The sequence below is a fragment of the Protomyces lactucae-debilis genome (genome assembly GCF_002105105.1).
Source record: "Protomyces lactucae-debilis strain 12-1054 chromosome Unknown BCR37scaffold_7, whole genome shotgun sequence".
Taxonomy (NCBI): domain Eukaryota; kingdom Fungi; phylum Ascomycota; class Taphrinomycetes; order Taphrinales; family Protomycetaceae; genus Protomyces; species Protomyces lactucae-debilis.
The window spans coordinates 1-12,116 of NW_024467999.1; the positions used below are offsets into that span (position 1 = coordinate 1).

A 12,116-nucleotide genomic window follows, 5' to 3' on the forward strand; every position below is an offset into this window, starting at 1 on the left:
TGGATGGCCAAGGGCACCATCCACATCTAGGGGCAATGCACCTGATTTTTCGCCCAACATCCTCCCTTCAAAGAACCTTCGACGCCATGGTTTAGACTGAAATCCACAAGGGGGTTATCATAGCAGCTTCGTCGCCACTGTTGTATAGTAGCCGAACCTTTCCGCAATCCGTAGTTGCACCACTCTTCTGGGTCCGTGCGTGTCCAATTTTTTAAGACGCCACCTAGGCCAGGCTCTCTCGCGTGATTCATGATAAAAATATCATTCAATACTTTGTTGAGATATTGGACGGGTCCTGTGTTGTCATGAAAGCACACCTCGAGTTGACAAAACATTTTGTAGCAACTTTTCTTGTGGATCCCAGGCGCGTGGGGACAGTTCCTCGAAAAGTCTTCCTCAAGTGCGTCGTCATTTGCACTTGCTGGACCAAAGTTCATCATCGCCGAAACAAGCGCTAAATATCCGACTATCTGGCCTTGCATCTTACTTTGACTCGTTGCTTGCGCTGACGCTTCCTCTGCAAGTCTAGTTACGGCGATTCCATCCTTTTATCTTCTCAGGGTGCCAGGGGTCAAGCTCATGACTGATGCAGCTGCGTGGTACCATGTTTGTCATCCGCAAACTGCACTTCTTCGAAAGCCGACAAATATTTGCGCAATTTTAAAATCACTTCGCCCCAACAGACCATTTGCAGAAGCCTTCAAGTAAGCTGCAAAGAGGCAGATGGGCAAGAACTCTAGCGCATGCCATCATATGACAAGCCCTGTTGCGTGGGAGGGCTTACACAGCAAGTAAGACGATGGTCAGGTGCATGGACATGTATGTGGATGCGAGAATGGGGACAAATATTTGTGCTGCTGCAAAGATGTTGTGACTTTGGGCTCTTTCATTCGCCTGATTTTCAGCATGCGAAAGCTAACTTTGCCAAGACGAGAATGGTCACAAACATTGCATGTGCCAAGAGGCGAAGTTGTAATTGGACACATGGGTGATTTTGAGCTGCATTGCAAACAAGACAAGGCGAGGAACAAAGACCGGTGGCTCACGAAGGCGTAACTATTGGGATAGCATGATTACTGGTGAAGGACTTGCATCGGCTTCATATGCAATCACATGCTCTGATGTGCCAAGAGTATGCCGAGCCAGTCAATAGCTATAGATGCGTATGATCGTGTAATTACAAAGTTTGTCTCGTGAAGAGCAGGCATAGGGAACGCTCGAGACCAGTCTACTTTTCACATTGCTGGCAGCCCCCACTCCTCGTATCGATCAGGACAAGTAGGCCAGAAATGTAGTATTGGCAAGCTGCACTTCATCTCAGACTACAGCAACGTGAAGCCCAGCCTTTCGACTTTCAAGGGATTTGGCCAGCTAGCAGATCTAGAAGTTGAAGAGTCGGCCTTCGGTCGAAGATATGACTCTGTTGAGGGCAGCCGGCGCTAAGAGCTTGCGGATGCAATGCATTGAGCCACCACATCTACAAATAGGAAGGCGACTCTGTGATTTTCACGTCAAACGGCAACGAGAAGCTGGAACGCAGGCGGGCGCTTCACAAATGCAACAATACTTGGCCGGATGACACTGTCAGAGGGCTGCGCAGCATTGCGAGGCCTCCATATAATGCCGGTTTTACTAATGCGAGGGCTTAGAACGCACAGCTAATCCGCGCCTGGTCATTCATCCACAAACTTGCACAGGGTTCTTCATTGAAGTCTATCCGTGCAAGCGCTATTCATATGGCTGCGAACCTAGGACCGCAGTGCGCATGTCGGTCGCGTAATGGAGCGTCTGTGACCAGAAATGCGCACGCAAGTAGTTGAGTGTGCGTGAAACAAAGTGCTGATCGTCAATCACCAGAGTGACTACAAAGCGCAGATGCCAAGGAGAAAGGCCGTAAGAAGAAGTTGCAGTTCCCAGTCTGCTGTACAGCCAATCGACTATTCCTCCATACGCTCAGCCTGTGTCATAGCTGCAGTTGTGCAAGGCAAGACCAGGACTTGTCACTTGCGTCGTCTCGGAGTTTTTGACCTTCGCGTCACAACTTCAAACGCGACTCCCAATAACGACCAACATGTCTCGTTCCATCTACAAGCTTATACAAGCAGCGGGTCCTGGCGAAATCAACGACGTCTTTGCTGACATTCGTGCACTTGTGGACAACGACAATCAAGTCTTTGCGAAAGCCGCACCAGAGCTCGCACAGTACAACAAAAGTCAACTGCTGGTAGTCAAGGTGGACGGCGAGGACACAGTCCTCTCAGAGGAGGCCGAACTAGCAGACGGCCGGTTCCAAGATGCGCGGCGCGGCAAGGTTTTTGCCTTCGATCACCTGACGCTCAAGGCAAGCGATACAGAGACAGCGCCGGTGCCGACTGCTGTCAAAACGCTTGCCGCTTCTGTCGAGGCTTACACGCAAGAGCATTTCCCCAGTGCGGCCTTCTCTGTCACACCGCAAGGCGACAATTTAGTGGTCTCCATCGTCGGCAACAAGTACAGCCCAGACAACTTTTGGACTGGTCGCTGGCGGAGTACGTATGTCGTGGGCAAAAGTCGGCTCGACGGGACGATTCTACTGGATGTGCACTACTATGAAGATGGTAACGTACGGCTGCTGACCCAGAAGCAAGTCGAAGCTGTCGCAGAGCCATCGACAGCTGTACGTAGCATAGCGCAAGCGGAGAAGAAGTACCAGGAAGAGCTGAATCGCGCCTTTGGTGTGCTGGGCGAAGGCAGCTTCAAGGAGCTTCGCAGGGCGTTGCCAGTGACGCGGTCCAAAATCAACTGGGACTCGGTCGCGAGTATGCGCATTGGTCAAGAGATTCAAGGTGGGCGCGAACGGGCTTGATGACGCGACTGCTCGTCCTATGGGACAGGCTGAGAGACTGATGCGACACTGTGAGCACTGCTCGTGGCATTCATAGGAAGACGCATCCAAACCAGCCTGCATAGACACACTATCACACTGCTTGATGCTTGATGCGATGGACATGACTCTTGTTTTGCTCGCGACAACTCACGACAACTTGTTCACGCGACGGGCACAGACCAAGGCTGGCTCCATGGAAGACTTTGACCTTGCTCAAGCGCTCGTCGATCTGAGCCTTGCCAACAGCGACAAGGCCTCACCTCCGCCAGGGAGTAAGAGCGAGTCTCAAGACGATAGAGACACACCCTCAACCAGCGTCTCGACACCTCAGCAGGCGTATGCTGTAGCAGATGCCCACATCAAGGATAACTGTGTGACGCCCGTCGAAGGAACAGCATCCGCACAGCTCCAATCCTGTCTAGTCATCCTCCAAACTGCATGCGACTTGCACAAGTTTTCTCGCCCTGTGCGTCAAAGAGATCTCGACTCCATCGTCGAGCGACCTGAACGAACCCGCGCAGCGACAATAGGTATCCTTGTTGCTCTTGCTCGGCTGCAGCACAGTCAAAGTCCTCATTTTGATGTTCAACATTGCTCGCGCCGTGGCTGGCTAGGCGATCACGCTGTCGAGGCGGTCCATGGCTATGTGTACCCTCAGGATCTTCTCAAACTATCCCGAGAAGCAGCAGACAGGTTGGCGCGCGGTGAACTGGAAGTACCCGAAGGATATCCGTCTGGCGACTTGTACTTGGGACCTGCCTCGCTAGATGCACTAAATGGCTGTCTTGGCGCAGTCTATGATGCAATCGACGCACTGTATGTCTCGTCTAGCCCCTACGACCGTTGCCACGTATGCATACGGCCTCCTGGTCACCATGCAGCAGAGACTGCTCCGTCTGGGTTCTGCTGGCTCAATAATGTGCATGTGGCCATTGCCTATGCAAGGGAACGGTATGGTGTACGCAGAAGTGTAATTCTCGATTTCGATCTCCATCACGGCGATGGCTCCCAAGAGATTGCCTGGAAGCTCAATGAGACGACGCCAGATTCAATCGGCTACTACTCAATCCATGACATCCGCTCCTTCCCTTGCGAGTTGGGCGACATTGCAAAGATTCGCGAAGCGAGTGTATCTATCAGCGCTCATGGTCACAACATTCACAACGTCCACATTGAACCATGGGGGTCACAGGCCGAATTTGATGAGATTTACGAGCGGGCCTATTCAACCATCTTTGAAAAGGCTGCAGCCTTTCTCGCACCTGCACAAGAACGTGGCGAGGCAACCCTGGTGTGCATCTCTGCTGGATACGACGCGTCCGAGCATGAAAATCCAAACATGCAGCGTCATGTCGCCAATGTTCCAACCAGCTTTTACCAGCGTTTCACAGAAGATGCCGTCAAGCTTGCAAAGAAATTCGCCAATGGCAAGGTTTTATCTGTGATGGAGGGAGGCTATGGAGACCGAGCCATCATCTCCGCTGCAGGCTCGCATTTACTTGGTCTTGCAGATTGCCCTGCTTCGATGGACCGTGCAGAGATGCAGAGCTGGTTCAATCTAGACAACCTTTCTCTGATTGAAAAGACTTTCCCGAGAAAGCAGCGCGCACGCAAGATGCTGGGCGTGCAGCCAGCGGAGAGGGCCTGGCTAAAGACTGCCGAAGTGCTCGTGACGAGGCACTTGCCAACAGCGACTTTGAATGAGAGCCCCGTCAAATCAGAATTAAGCGCCGATCTTGGCAAGATGACACTTCGAACACGTCTGCCGCGATCGACACCCATATCGTCACCAGCCAAAGCGCCGCGCTCAACAGTCAGACGGAGTGTACCAGATGGAGACACGCCTAGCAAGGTCTCTTCAGCTCCGCTGCCAAGCGTTCTCGAAAGCAATTCGGCCAGTACACTGTTGCAGCCAAATGGAGGGGCGCCAAGCGCATTGGAAAGTCCTCAGAAGAAGAGCGTGCCACAGCAACAGTCGGTCATTGAGGCTTCAAGCTTCGACATTTATGACTTCCCTCTCGACACGCCTAGGCCTGTGTCGCGCAGCCGTCCCTGAGAAACTCTGCCACATCAGCTCTTGTGACGTAGCGGATTTTGGCATTTGCAAGGCTAGTTTGCTTCTCACCGCTCATCTCTTCAATGCCTTTCACACCTTCTCGCAGCACTGCAGTTTCGAAGCCACGCTGGCCTGCAGCAAGTGCAGTTTCGAAGACGCAATAGTCTTCCGCGATGCCGACACAAAGGATGCGACGAATGTTGTGCTCCTGTAGGTACTGCTCGAGTCCAGTCTCCTCGATGCCCAAACAATCGGAGAAGGCAGAGTAAGAGTCAACATCGGCATTGTAGCCCTTCCTGTGTGTTAGTGGAGCAGTTTCACTGGAGTGCGTACTGCACAATCTTGGTGAGAGGTAGACGGGCTATTTCTGGATGTAAGTCCGCTCCGTGGGTGCCTTGTACGCAGTGGACTGGCCAGAGCCGTTGTGTGTAGGTCTTCGCAGCATCATTCTTGTAGGTCACACGCACACTCTGCATATCTCCCTTGTGGTTCGCAGCGAATGAGACGTGGTTCCGGGGATGCCAGTCTTGCGTAGCAATGATTTGGTCAAATGGATGGTTGAGCAAGCGCTGGATGACAGGTATGATTTCCTCTGCATGTGGTACGGCAAGAGCGCCGCCGTCTAGGAAGTCGTTTTGCACATCGACAATGAGCAGAGCAGTCTTGGGCATGCCAGCAGGATCAGCAGGACTACGCTTATTACAAGATTGGGCCTGCTAGTACTCTAGTCAGAATAGTCAGAATAGTCAATAGTCGGTAGTAGTCTAGTGAATCGAGTCTGGTCGCGGTTGATCCGAGGCGGGATGCGATAAGAAAGCAAAAAGCGCGCAAGAGACGGAAGAAGAGACCTGAGCAGCAGACAACACATCCACAGACCATGCCAGGCAGACTGGAAGGAAAGATTGCCATCATCACAGGCGCAGCAGGCGGAATTGGCCTCGAGTCTGCGTATGGCTCGTATCAACATACACAACCAGCTAACGCACAGCATTCTCTTTGTGCAACAAGGCGCGTCGGTCGTCCTCAGCGATGTCAATGAAGCCACGCTCGCCAAGGCTGTAGCACGCCTCCTTGAGGTGGTTCCAGGTAGCGAGGACAAGGTCGCATCGAAGAAGTGCGACGTGAGCAAGGAAGCCGACGTCGAGTCGCTTGTTGCCTTTGCAGACGACAAGTGGCCAGCAGGTATCGACATCATGTTCAACAATGCCGGCATCATGCATCAAGCAGATGACAATGCCTTGACTACAGAGGAGCGTATCTGGGACCTGACACACAACATCAATGTCAAGGGTGTCTGGTTTGGCTGCAAGTACGCCATCAAGTCAATGCTTGCACACAAAAAGGACCGCGGCTCTGTCATCAACACGGCGTCTATGGTGGCCTTCCTTGGAGCCGCGACACCGCAGCTCGCATACACAGCCAGCAAGGGTGCAGTGCTCGCCATGACCCGCGAGCTGGCCATCACACACGGCAAAGACGGCATTCGCTTCAACTCGCTTTGCCCGGGACCTCTCAACACGCCACTGCTGCAGGACTTTTTGGATACAAAGGAAAAGACTGAGCGTCGTACCGTTCATCTTCCGAGTACGTTCCTATCTGAAGCATCCAGCACTAACAAGCAGTGGGCCGCTTTGGCGAAGCTATTGAGCAGGCGTATGGCGCTCTGTATCTGGCGTCGGACGAGTCTTCGTACGTGACTGCCGCAGACTTTTTGGTCGATGGCGGTCTGACCAAGGCGTATGTGACGAGCCTCGGCGGTCCCTCGACCTTTGTTCCCAACAACCAGGCCTAGATATTGGTAGAGAGATAGCATCCACTCGCGCGGCTAATTTGCGTGGGATGATTTGTGCGACGTCGCGAAATTGCCAAGATGTAGACCGACTACTCATTGTAGTAATCAGCGGGCATTGAGCAGTGCTGTCAAGACAATACACTCAACAAGCATGGTCCAGATCAAAACCCTCTCCCCCGTTGACCAATCTGTCGTGGTGGAACGCACAGAGGCAACTGATGCCGAGATAAACACCATCTTTGCGAATGCGACCAAGTCCTTTCCTCGCTACGCTAAACTCCCTCTCTCAGAGCGCATACAGATTGCGACACGATTCTTGGACCTCGTCGCAGATAAGAGCGATGAGCTCTCCGAGGAAATCACGCGGCAAATGGGCCGGCCTATCCGGTACTCGTCTATTGAAATCAAGACTGCCATCATGCGAGGCAAATACATGGTAGGTATCGCCGAGGAACAACTGGCCGATGTGCAGGCCGATAACAGTGATCCTAAGATTCGCAAATTCCTACGCAAGGTGCCGAAAGGCCCAGTCTTCGTCATTGGCGCCTGGAACTATCCCTGGCTCATCACCATCAATGCCGTCCTGCCAGCGCTCATTGCAGGCAACACCGTCGTGCTCAAGCCCTCGCCACAAACGCCGCTTGTTGCAGAACGCTTTGTCGAGCTATACAGCGCAGCTGGCCTTCCTGAGCATGTCTTGCAATGTATCCACGTCGGCTCACCAGATATTGTCAGCAAAATTTGTCAACGTCCGGAGCTTAAGCACATTTCATTCACAGGCTCTGTGGCAGGCGGAAGGGCGGTGGATCGCGCTAGTGCGCTTGCTGAACGCGATGGCTTCATCAGCGTTGGTCTGGAACTAGGTGGCAAAGACCCAGCGTACGTGCGCGCTGATATCGATCCAAAAGTTGCCGCTGTTGAGCTCGTTGATGGCGCCATGTTCAATTCTGGGCAGTCGTGCTGTGCTGTCGAGAGAATCTATGTTGATGCAAGCATTCATGACGCCTTTGTCGAGGCATTTGTGGCAGAAGCCAAAGCTCTGGTGCTTGGCGACCCGAACGATCCAGCAACCACGCTGGGCCCAGTCGTTTCATTACGCTCGGCAGAAGCCATTCGCGCTCAAGTAAGCGAAGCCGTCAGTCAAGGGGCCAAGGCGCACATCGACTCGAGCCATTTCAAGGCAAGCAAAGAAGGAAGCTGCTTTGTGGCCCCGCAAGTTCTCACTAATGTCAACCACTCTATGAAATGTATGATTGAGGAGACCTTTGGACCAACGGTTGCTATTCAAAAAGTTTCATCAGATGAGGAAGCCATTCGGCTCATGAATGACTCGCAGTTCGGACTCACTGCAAGCATTTGGACGAGCGACAAGGATGGTCAGGCCGAACCGCTTCTCCGGCAAGTCGAAGCAGGCACGGTCTTCATGAATCGTTGCGACTATCCGGACCCTTCGCTTGCCTGGACAGGTTGCAAGCAATCTGGCCGCGGTATCACGCTATCACAGTAAGTTCTAACCATCTAGGCATTATGCTAACTTCAGGTATGCATACGAATCCTTCATTACGGTGCGATCGTTTCATCTCAAGTCCTTCTAGTCAAGATATCTTCATTCTGCCGTTTCCCTGATGATGGCAGACTTGTCTGGCACGAGATAGGTAGAATTACTTCTTGATGCGCTGTAAAATGATACTGGCGCTTGCAATACGGGCGAGGTCCCTTTGATGACTGCAACAGCAAGAGACGGCTGTGGCAAGAACAAGCTGCTCGCACCATTATAAATTGCTTTGACCTCCCCTGATCCCGTGATGATGAGCTGCTGGCTCAGTGCATTTGAGATGGACCCGACCATCAAGCTGATGAGATGCCCTTGAGGATAATGGCGTTGCCAAGTGCCCTGTCGGGATCTGTAACTAGCAAGCAGATTCTGTCTTTCTGGTTCTCCTTTGGCATTGAATGAGCTAGATTGAGAGCCACGCCTGTCGCCAGGGCCTCGCAGTAGTGGGCTGAAACTGCTAAAGGATGCCGAGTTGGGCAGAGTCAAGGTGTCGTTCGTGGTCAAGTCTGACAAATTGCCAGAACTGTATGCTGTTGGAAGACTAGCAAGCTCTGTGCTTGACTGGTTCCGCGACAAGCGTCCGTGACTGCCAGTGTCCCTATCGCTAGGCTCCTGTAGCTCACCAGCCGTACAGATGGCGACAAAAGCGTCCTTGGGGATGACGGTCGATCCAAGCAATGTTTCCTCCGTCGCTTGGCGGACAAGGAGCAGTGGATCTGGTCCAACAGTGCTGTGCTGCGTCGCCGCTGAATAGAGTTTCCAAAAGATGCAAGTTGTGACAAGCATACGTGTCTGCAGGAGAGCGGACAAGAGATGATCCGGTAAATTCTTGACGGCATTAGTCTTGGTGAACGCGTCAAGCTGTTCAGCATTGTCCGAGGACGACTCGACAGAAGGCGCGCCAGGTGCAGCCTCTTGCAACGTGGCGTGCGATGGTAACGGGCTCATACCTTGTGCTCTACTCTGATCGCTGAGTATAAATCCAAGGTAATCGTCGTTGGCCGAAAGTTCCGGATCGGCCAGTCTTGATTGAACGGCGTGGTCAAGCTCAGTACGGAGCTGTTCTGCTAGGCGCGCTTCGGCTTTGCTGTCTTGCCGGTCGTCTCTGAGTCGTCGACACAGCTCGTCATACGGTTGCGCCAAGCTCGCTGGAGTGTCACCAATGAAAATGGTAAGCAGAGCAGTCGAGACAATTCTATCGACGATGTCATGGAGGTTACCGTTGCCAAAAGGTTCCATCAATGACGCGAGCGAGTTGAGAATCATTCTATTCAAAGCAGAGGACATGGTCGTCCTTGTCTTGGAAAAGCCAGCAGCAAGACACAGCCTGCATGCTTCATTGAACGATGCACTGCGACCAAAGGGCGAGTCTTCTTTGAATAGATGGTTCCAAGCGTAGCGCGTGGCCGCGTCCCAAGAGAGCTCTTCCTTGTGCTCGGAAGAGAGAAACTGGACAATGAGTGCGTCGCTGTTAACAATCGTCAGCGTCTTGTATGCCGGTACGATGTCTGTCCAAAAGACAGGCGCAGGCAGGTGGTTGCGAATCCTGTTCAACTCGCCAATCGGGTCGTTCTTGAATGCCTTTCGTCGTTTGTACGGTAAGCTGAGGTAGATGCCCGGCGATTTTGGCCAAGAAGGATAGGCATGGTGCAGTCTGGGCTTCCAGACGACAATGTAGAAGAAGCAGAGCACGCCAAAGACGAGTGTAAAGGCGAACCAGGGCGATAGAATTCCGGCGAGGATCTTTGTTCTGAGAGTCAGTATCAATTTGCCTCGGATCAATCATACGAAAGAGAGTAATCATGCTCGGAAGACATGCTCGAGCGTTTGGCAGGCGCTACGTGATGCGCAGTGACTTGACGGCACGTTGCGTTTTTGCTCAGAAACGCTCACCAGCTTCGGTATTGCTGCGCCAGATGTGAAGCCCCCTTGCTGCGGGCCTATGCGATGGCCGGACTTGTTGCCGAGTACAGTGGACGCTGGGAGGTGAGAGCTTTGTCTTGTTCCTGCGGCTGATTTGAAAATGACGGCGAGACGGAATTCGTCCAACCGACCCCTGCTTTGGTCAGGATGCCTCATCATGCCTGCAACTAGGGGAGCTCCTGTCTGATTCCATAAGGGGACTGCCAGTCATTGAATGGTCTGGACTATGCCTGGACCATGCTGGCATGTCTGCTTGTTGATTGTGCAAGACTTCATGCCTGTCGCTCGACTTGGACAAGACCTTTCTGCATGAAACTCAGGCAGAGCACTGACAAGCGCTCTTCTTAGACTGCAGATGCGGTGTTACAGTGCAGAAGTCGTTGTATGCTTCTATCAGACGGCAGCGGCCTTTGCTATATTGCTGGACTGATCAAAGGTGCCCGGTCGGCCTACATCGTGCAAATCTCCTTTGCTACTGCACAAACAAGCTTCGGCGTGGGTCATGGGCAGTCTATGGTTCGTGACCAATACCGAAACCTACTGGTGACAGTAACAAGGAGTCCTGGCCACGATTGACAGACTCTAGCTTTGCAAAGAGCCGCCTGATAGCCGTCAAGCCCATTTCAGGTGCAAGGCTTCTCCCGAGCATTAGCATTTGATAGTCTCACAATGTCTACAGACTCTACAAGCCCGTCATGTAGATTTGCCCTTACGAATTGTATTGTCTCGTTGAACACCGTGCCGACGAGAGCGCCTCGTTTCATGACCCCCTAACACGTGTGCAAGACCAACCAGGTTGGGTTTTTGAGTTTGTAGAATTGCCTGACGTGTATCTGGGGATACGACGAGGCGTTCATGCGCCGCGACACCAGTTGTGATCTCAAATGCTGACAGCTTATCTCGAAGAAGTCAGAGTCTTGTTCCAGGTACGTAGTTAACCCACCTCAGACTAGTGCTTCTTGAACACCGCAATCATGTCAAGCTTGGATGTCTCGAGCTTGAACGACTTGGTTGGCCTTTCAAAGTATACCTTGTCGAACGCTCCAAGCAGCAGCTCGTCGTAGAGAGCGCTCGTTAAGGAGAATGGTGGGCCGCCTTCATGCTCGTCCAGCGGATCTGTCTTGTTAGCTTTGAGGTCAATAGCGGAGCGTTACATACGCTGAAGAGTGACGAGTAGACTCCCAGGAGCAGTCAGCTCTGCCATTCTTTGAGCCCAAGCCGATCGCCGATGGGGCGGCATAGCGCATAGGAACGTATAGTCATAGATGATTGCAAATGGTTCTTGCAGGGAGGTATCCATCTTGTCAAAAAAGTCTCCAAGCACGACATGAGCTGCAATTTTGCCAGAGTTTTCGTTCAAGTGGCTCTTGGCAGCCTCGACGGCGCCTGGAGAGACCTCGAGACCAATGACTTGATCAAATTGCTTCGCGTCTAGAGTGCGCGAGAAAAGGCCAACATCGTAGCCACGACCACAGCCTGGTACAAGAACCCTCTTCTTCAGTGTAGGCTCTACGTCTTTGCATTGGAAGAGGTCCGCCTGTGCTTCAAGCAGCTCCACAAGCGCTGGTGATGGCTCTGAGCGGTCCCATGGCGTCACCTGTTCCTCCCAAAGCTTAGCCCACTGGTCGTTGTGCTGTGGTGCTTCTGGGTCGAATCTTGGAGAGAGCGGTGTAGGCATGCTTTGGTTATGAGCTAGAGCTAGAGCTAGATGCTGCTAGAGCTTGAGTCGAGTGGTGTCGTGAGTGCGGGGAGAATGCGACAATCGCAAAAGCAAACAAACTCAAACTCATCCAGCAAGACATCAGGGTGTGGCCCATAGGCTGAGTGCTATCACTCTTGGTCATGTCGAGTCCAAGCACACCGGCCACCCAATCATACCGTGCTGGCGAGCAAAGCGCGAAAACGCACTCACACGGCAAATGGC

The 12,116-nt window shown here is 52.7% G+C and overlaps 8 protein-coding genes across 8 annotated transcripts; 4 read left to right on the forward strand and 4 right to left on the reverse strand.

Annotated features, from left to right (window-relative positions):
• Nucleotides 1-941, reverse strand: BCR37DRAFT_378573 (uncharacterized protein). The gene has a single exon (XM_040869066.1). It carries the CDS (start codon nt 480-482, stop codon nt 27-29), a length of 456 nt encoding a protein of 151 aa, XP_040725896.1. The 5' UTR covers nt 483-941; the 3' UTR covers nt 1-26.
• A 774-nt stretch (nt 942-1,715) lies between these two features.
• On the forward strand, nt 1,716-2,845 carry BCR37DRAFT_408214 (F-actin-capping protein subunit alpha; the record flags this gene model as incomplete). Its single annotated transcript, XM_040872138.1, has 1 exon — nt 1,716-2,845. The coding sequence occupies exon 1, from the start codon at nt 2,072-2,074 to the stop codon at nt 2,843-2,845; it is 774 nt and encodes a 257-aa protein (XP_040725897.1). The 5' UTR covers nt 1,716-2,071.
• Nucleotides 2,846-3,287: 442 nt separating this feature from the next.
• Nucleotides 3,288-4,478, forward strand: BCR37DRAFT_331035 (histone deacetylase domain-containing protein; the record flags this gene model as incomplete). Its single annotated transcript, XM_040867003.1, has 1 exon — nt 3,288-4,478. A coding segment is annotated over one exon (1,191 nt), but the record flags the coding sequence as incomplete, so codon positions are not given.
• Nucleotides 4,479-4,893: 415 nt separating this feature from the next.
• BCR37DRAFT_392084 (Isochorismatase-like protein) lies at nt 4,894-5,593 on the reverse strand (the record flags this gene model as incomplete). Its single annotated transcript, XM_040871104.1, has 2 exons — nt 4,894-5,218; nt 5,256-5,593. 2 exons carry the CDS (start codon nt 5,591-5,593, stop codon nt 4,894-4,896), a joined length of 663 nt encoding a protein of 220 aa, XP_040725899.1.
• Nucleotides 5,594-5,736: 143 nt separating this feature from the next.
• On the forward strand, nt 5,737-6,847 carry BCR37DRAFT_378575 (glucose 1-dehydrogenase). The gene is made up of 3 exons (XM_040869067.1): nt 5,737-5,870; nt 5,911-6,506; nt 6,545-6,847. Exons 1-3 carry the CDS (start codon nt 5,800-5,802, stop codon nt 6,712-6,714), a joined length of 837 nt encoding a protein of 278 aa, XP_040725900.1. The 5' UTR covers nt 5,737-5,799; the 3' UTR covers nt 6,715-6,847.
• An 18-nt stretch (nt 6,848-6,865) lies between these two features.
• Nucleotides 6,866-8,221, forward strand: BCR37DRAFT_397884 (aldehyde dehydrogenase; the record flags this gene model as incomplete). Its single annotated transcript, XM_040871745.1, has 1 exon — nt 6,866-8,221. The coding sequence occupies one exon, from the start codon at nt 6,866-6,868 to the stop codon at nt 8,219-8,221; it is 1,356 nt and encodes a 451-aa protein (XP_040725901.1).
• Nucleotides 8,222-8,320: 99 nt separating this feature from the next.
• On the reverse strand, nt 8,321-10,086 carry BCR37DRAFT_392087 (uncharacterized protein; the record flags this gene model as incomplete). Its single annotated transcript, XM_040871105.1, has 2 exons — nt 8,321-10,019; nt 10,058-10,086. 2 exons carry the CDS (start codon nt 10,084-10,086, stop codon nt 8,321-8,323), a joined length of 1,728 nt encoding a protein of 575 aa, XP_040725902.1.
• A 1,055-nt stretch (nt 10,087-11,141) lies between these two features.
• Nucleotides 11,142-11,870, reverse strand: BCR37DRAFT_392088 (S-adenosyl-L-methionine-dependent methyltransferase; the record flags this gene model as incomplete). The annotated part of the gene is made up of 2 exons (XM_040871106.1): nt 11,142-11,308; nt 11,351-11,870. The coding sequence occupies 2 exons, from the start codon at nt 11,868-11,870 to the stop codon at nt 11,142-11,144; spliced, it is 687 nt and encodes a 228-aa protein (XP_040725903.1).
• Between the last annotated feature and the right edge of the window lie 246 nt (nt 11,871-12,116).

What these genes read in the sequence shown, in the direction of transcription:
- BCR37DRAFT_378573 (XM_040869066.1), bottom strand. Translation starts at nt 482, where the DNA reads ATGCAAGGCCAGATAGTCGGATATTTAGCGCTTGTTTCGGCGATGATG.
- BCR37DRAFT_378575 (XM_040869067.1), top strand. Translation starts at nt 5,800, where the DNA reads ATGCCAGGCAGACTGGAAGGAAAGATTGCCATCATCACAGGCGCAGCA. An exon ending in GGAATTGGCCTCGAGTCTGC is followed by an intron (nt 5,871 to 5,910) that starts GTATGGCTCGTA and finishes GCTAACGCACAG; the next exon opens with CATTCTCTTTGTGCAACAAG. An exon ending in TCGTACCGTTCATCTTCCGA is followed by an intron (nt 6,507 to 6,544) that starts GTACGTTCCTAT and finishes ACTAACAAGCAG; the next exon opens with TGGGCCGCTTTGGCGAAGCT.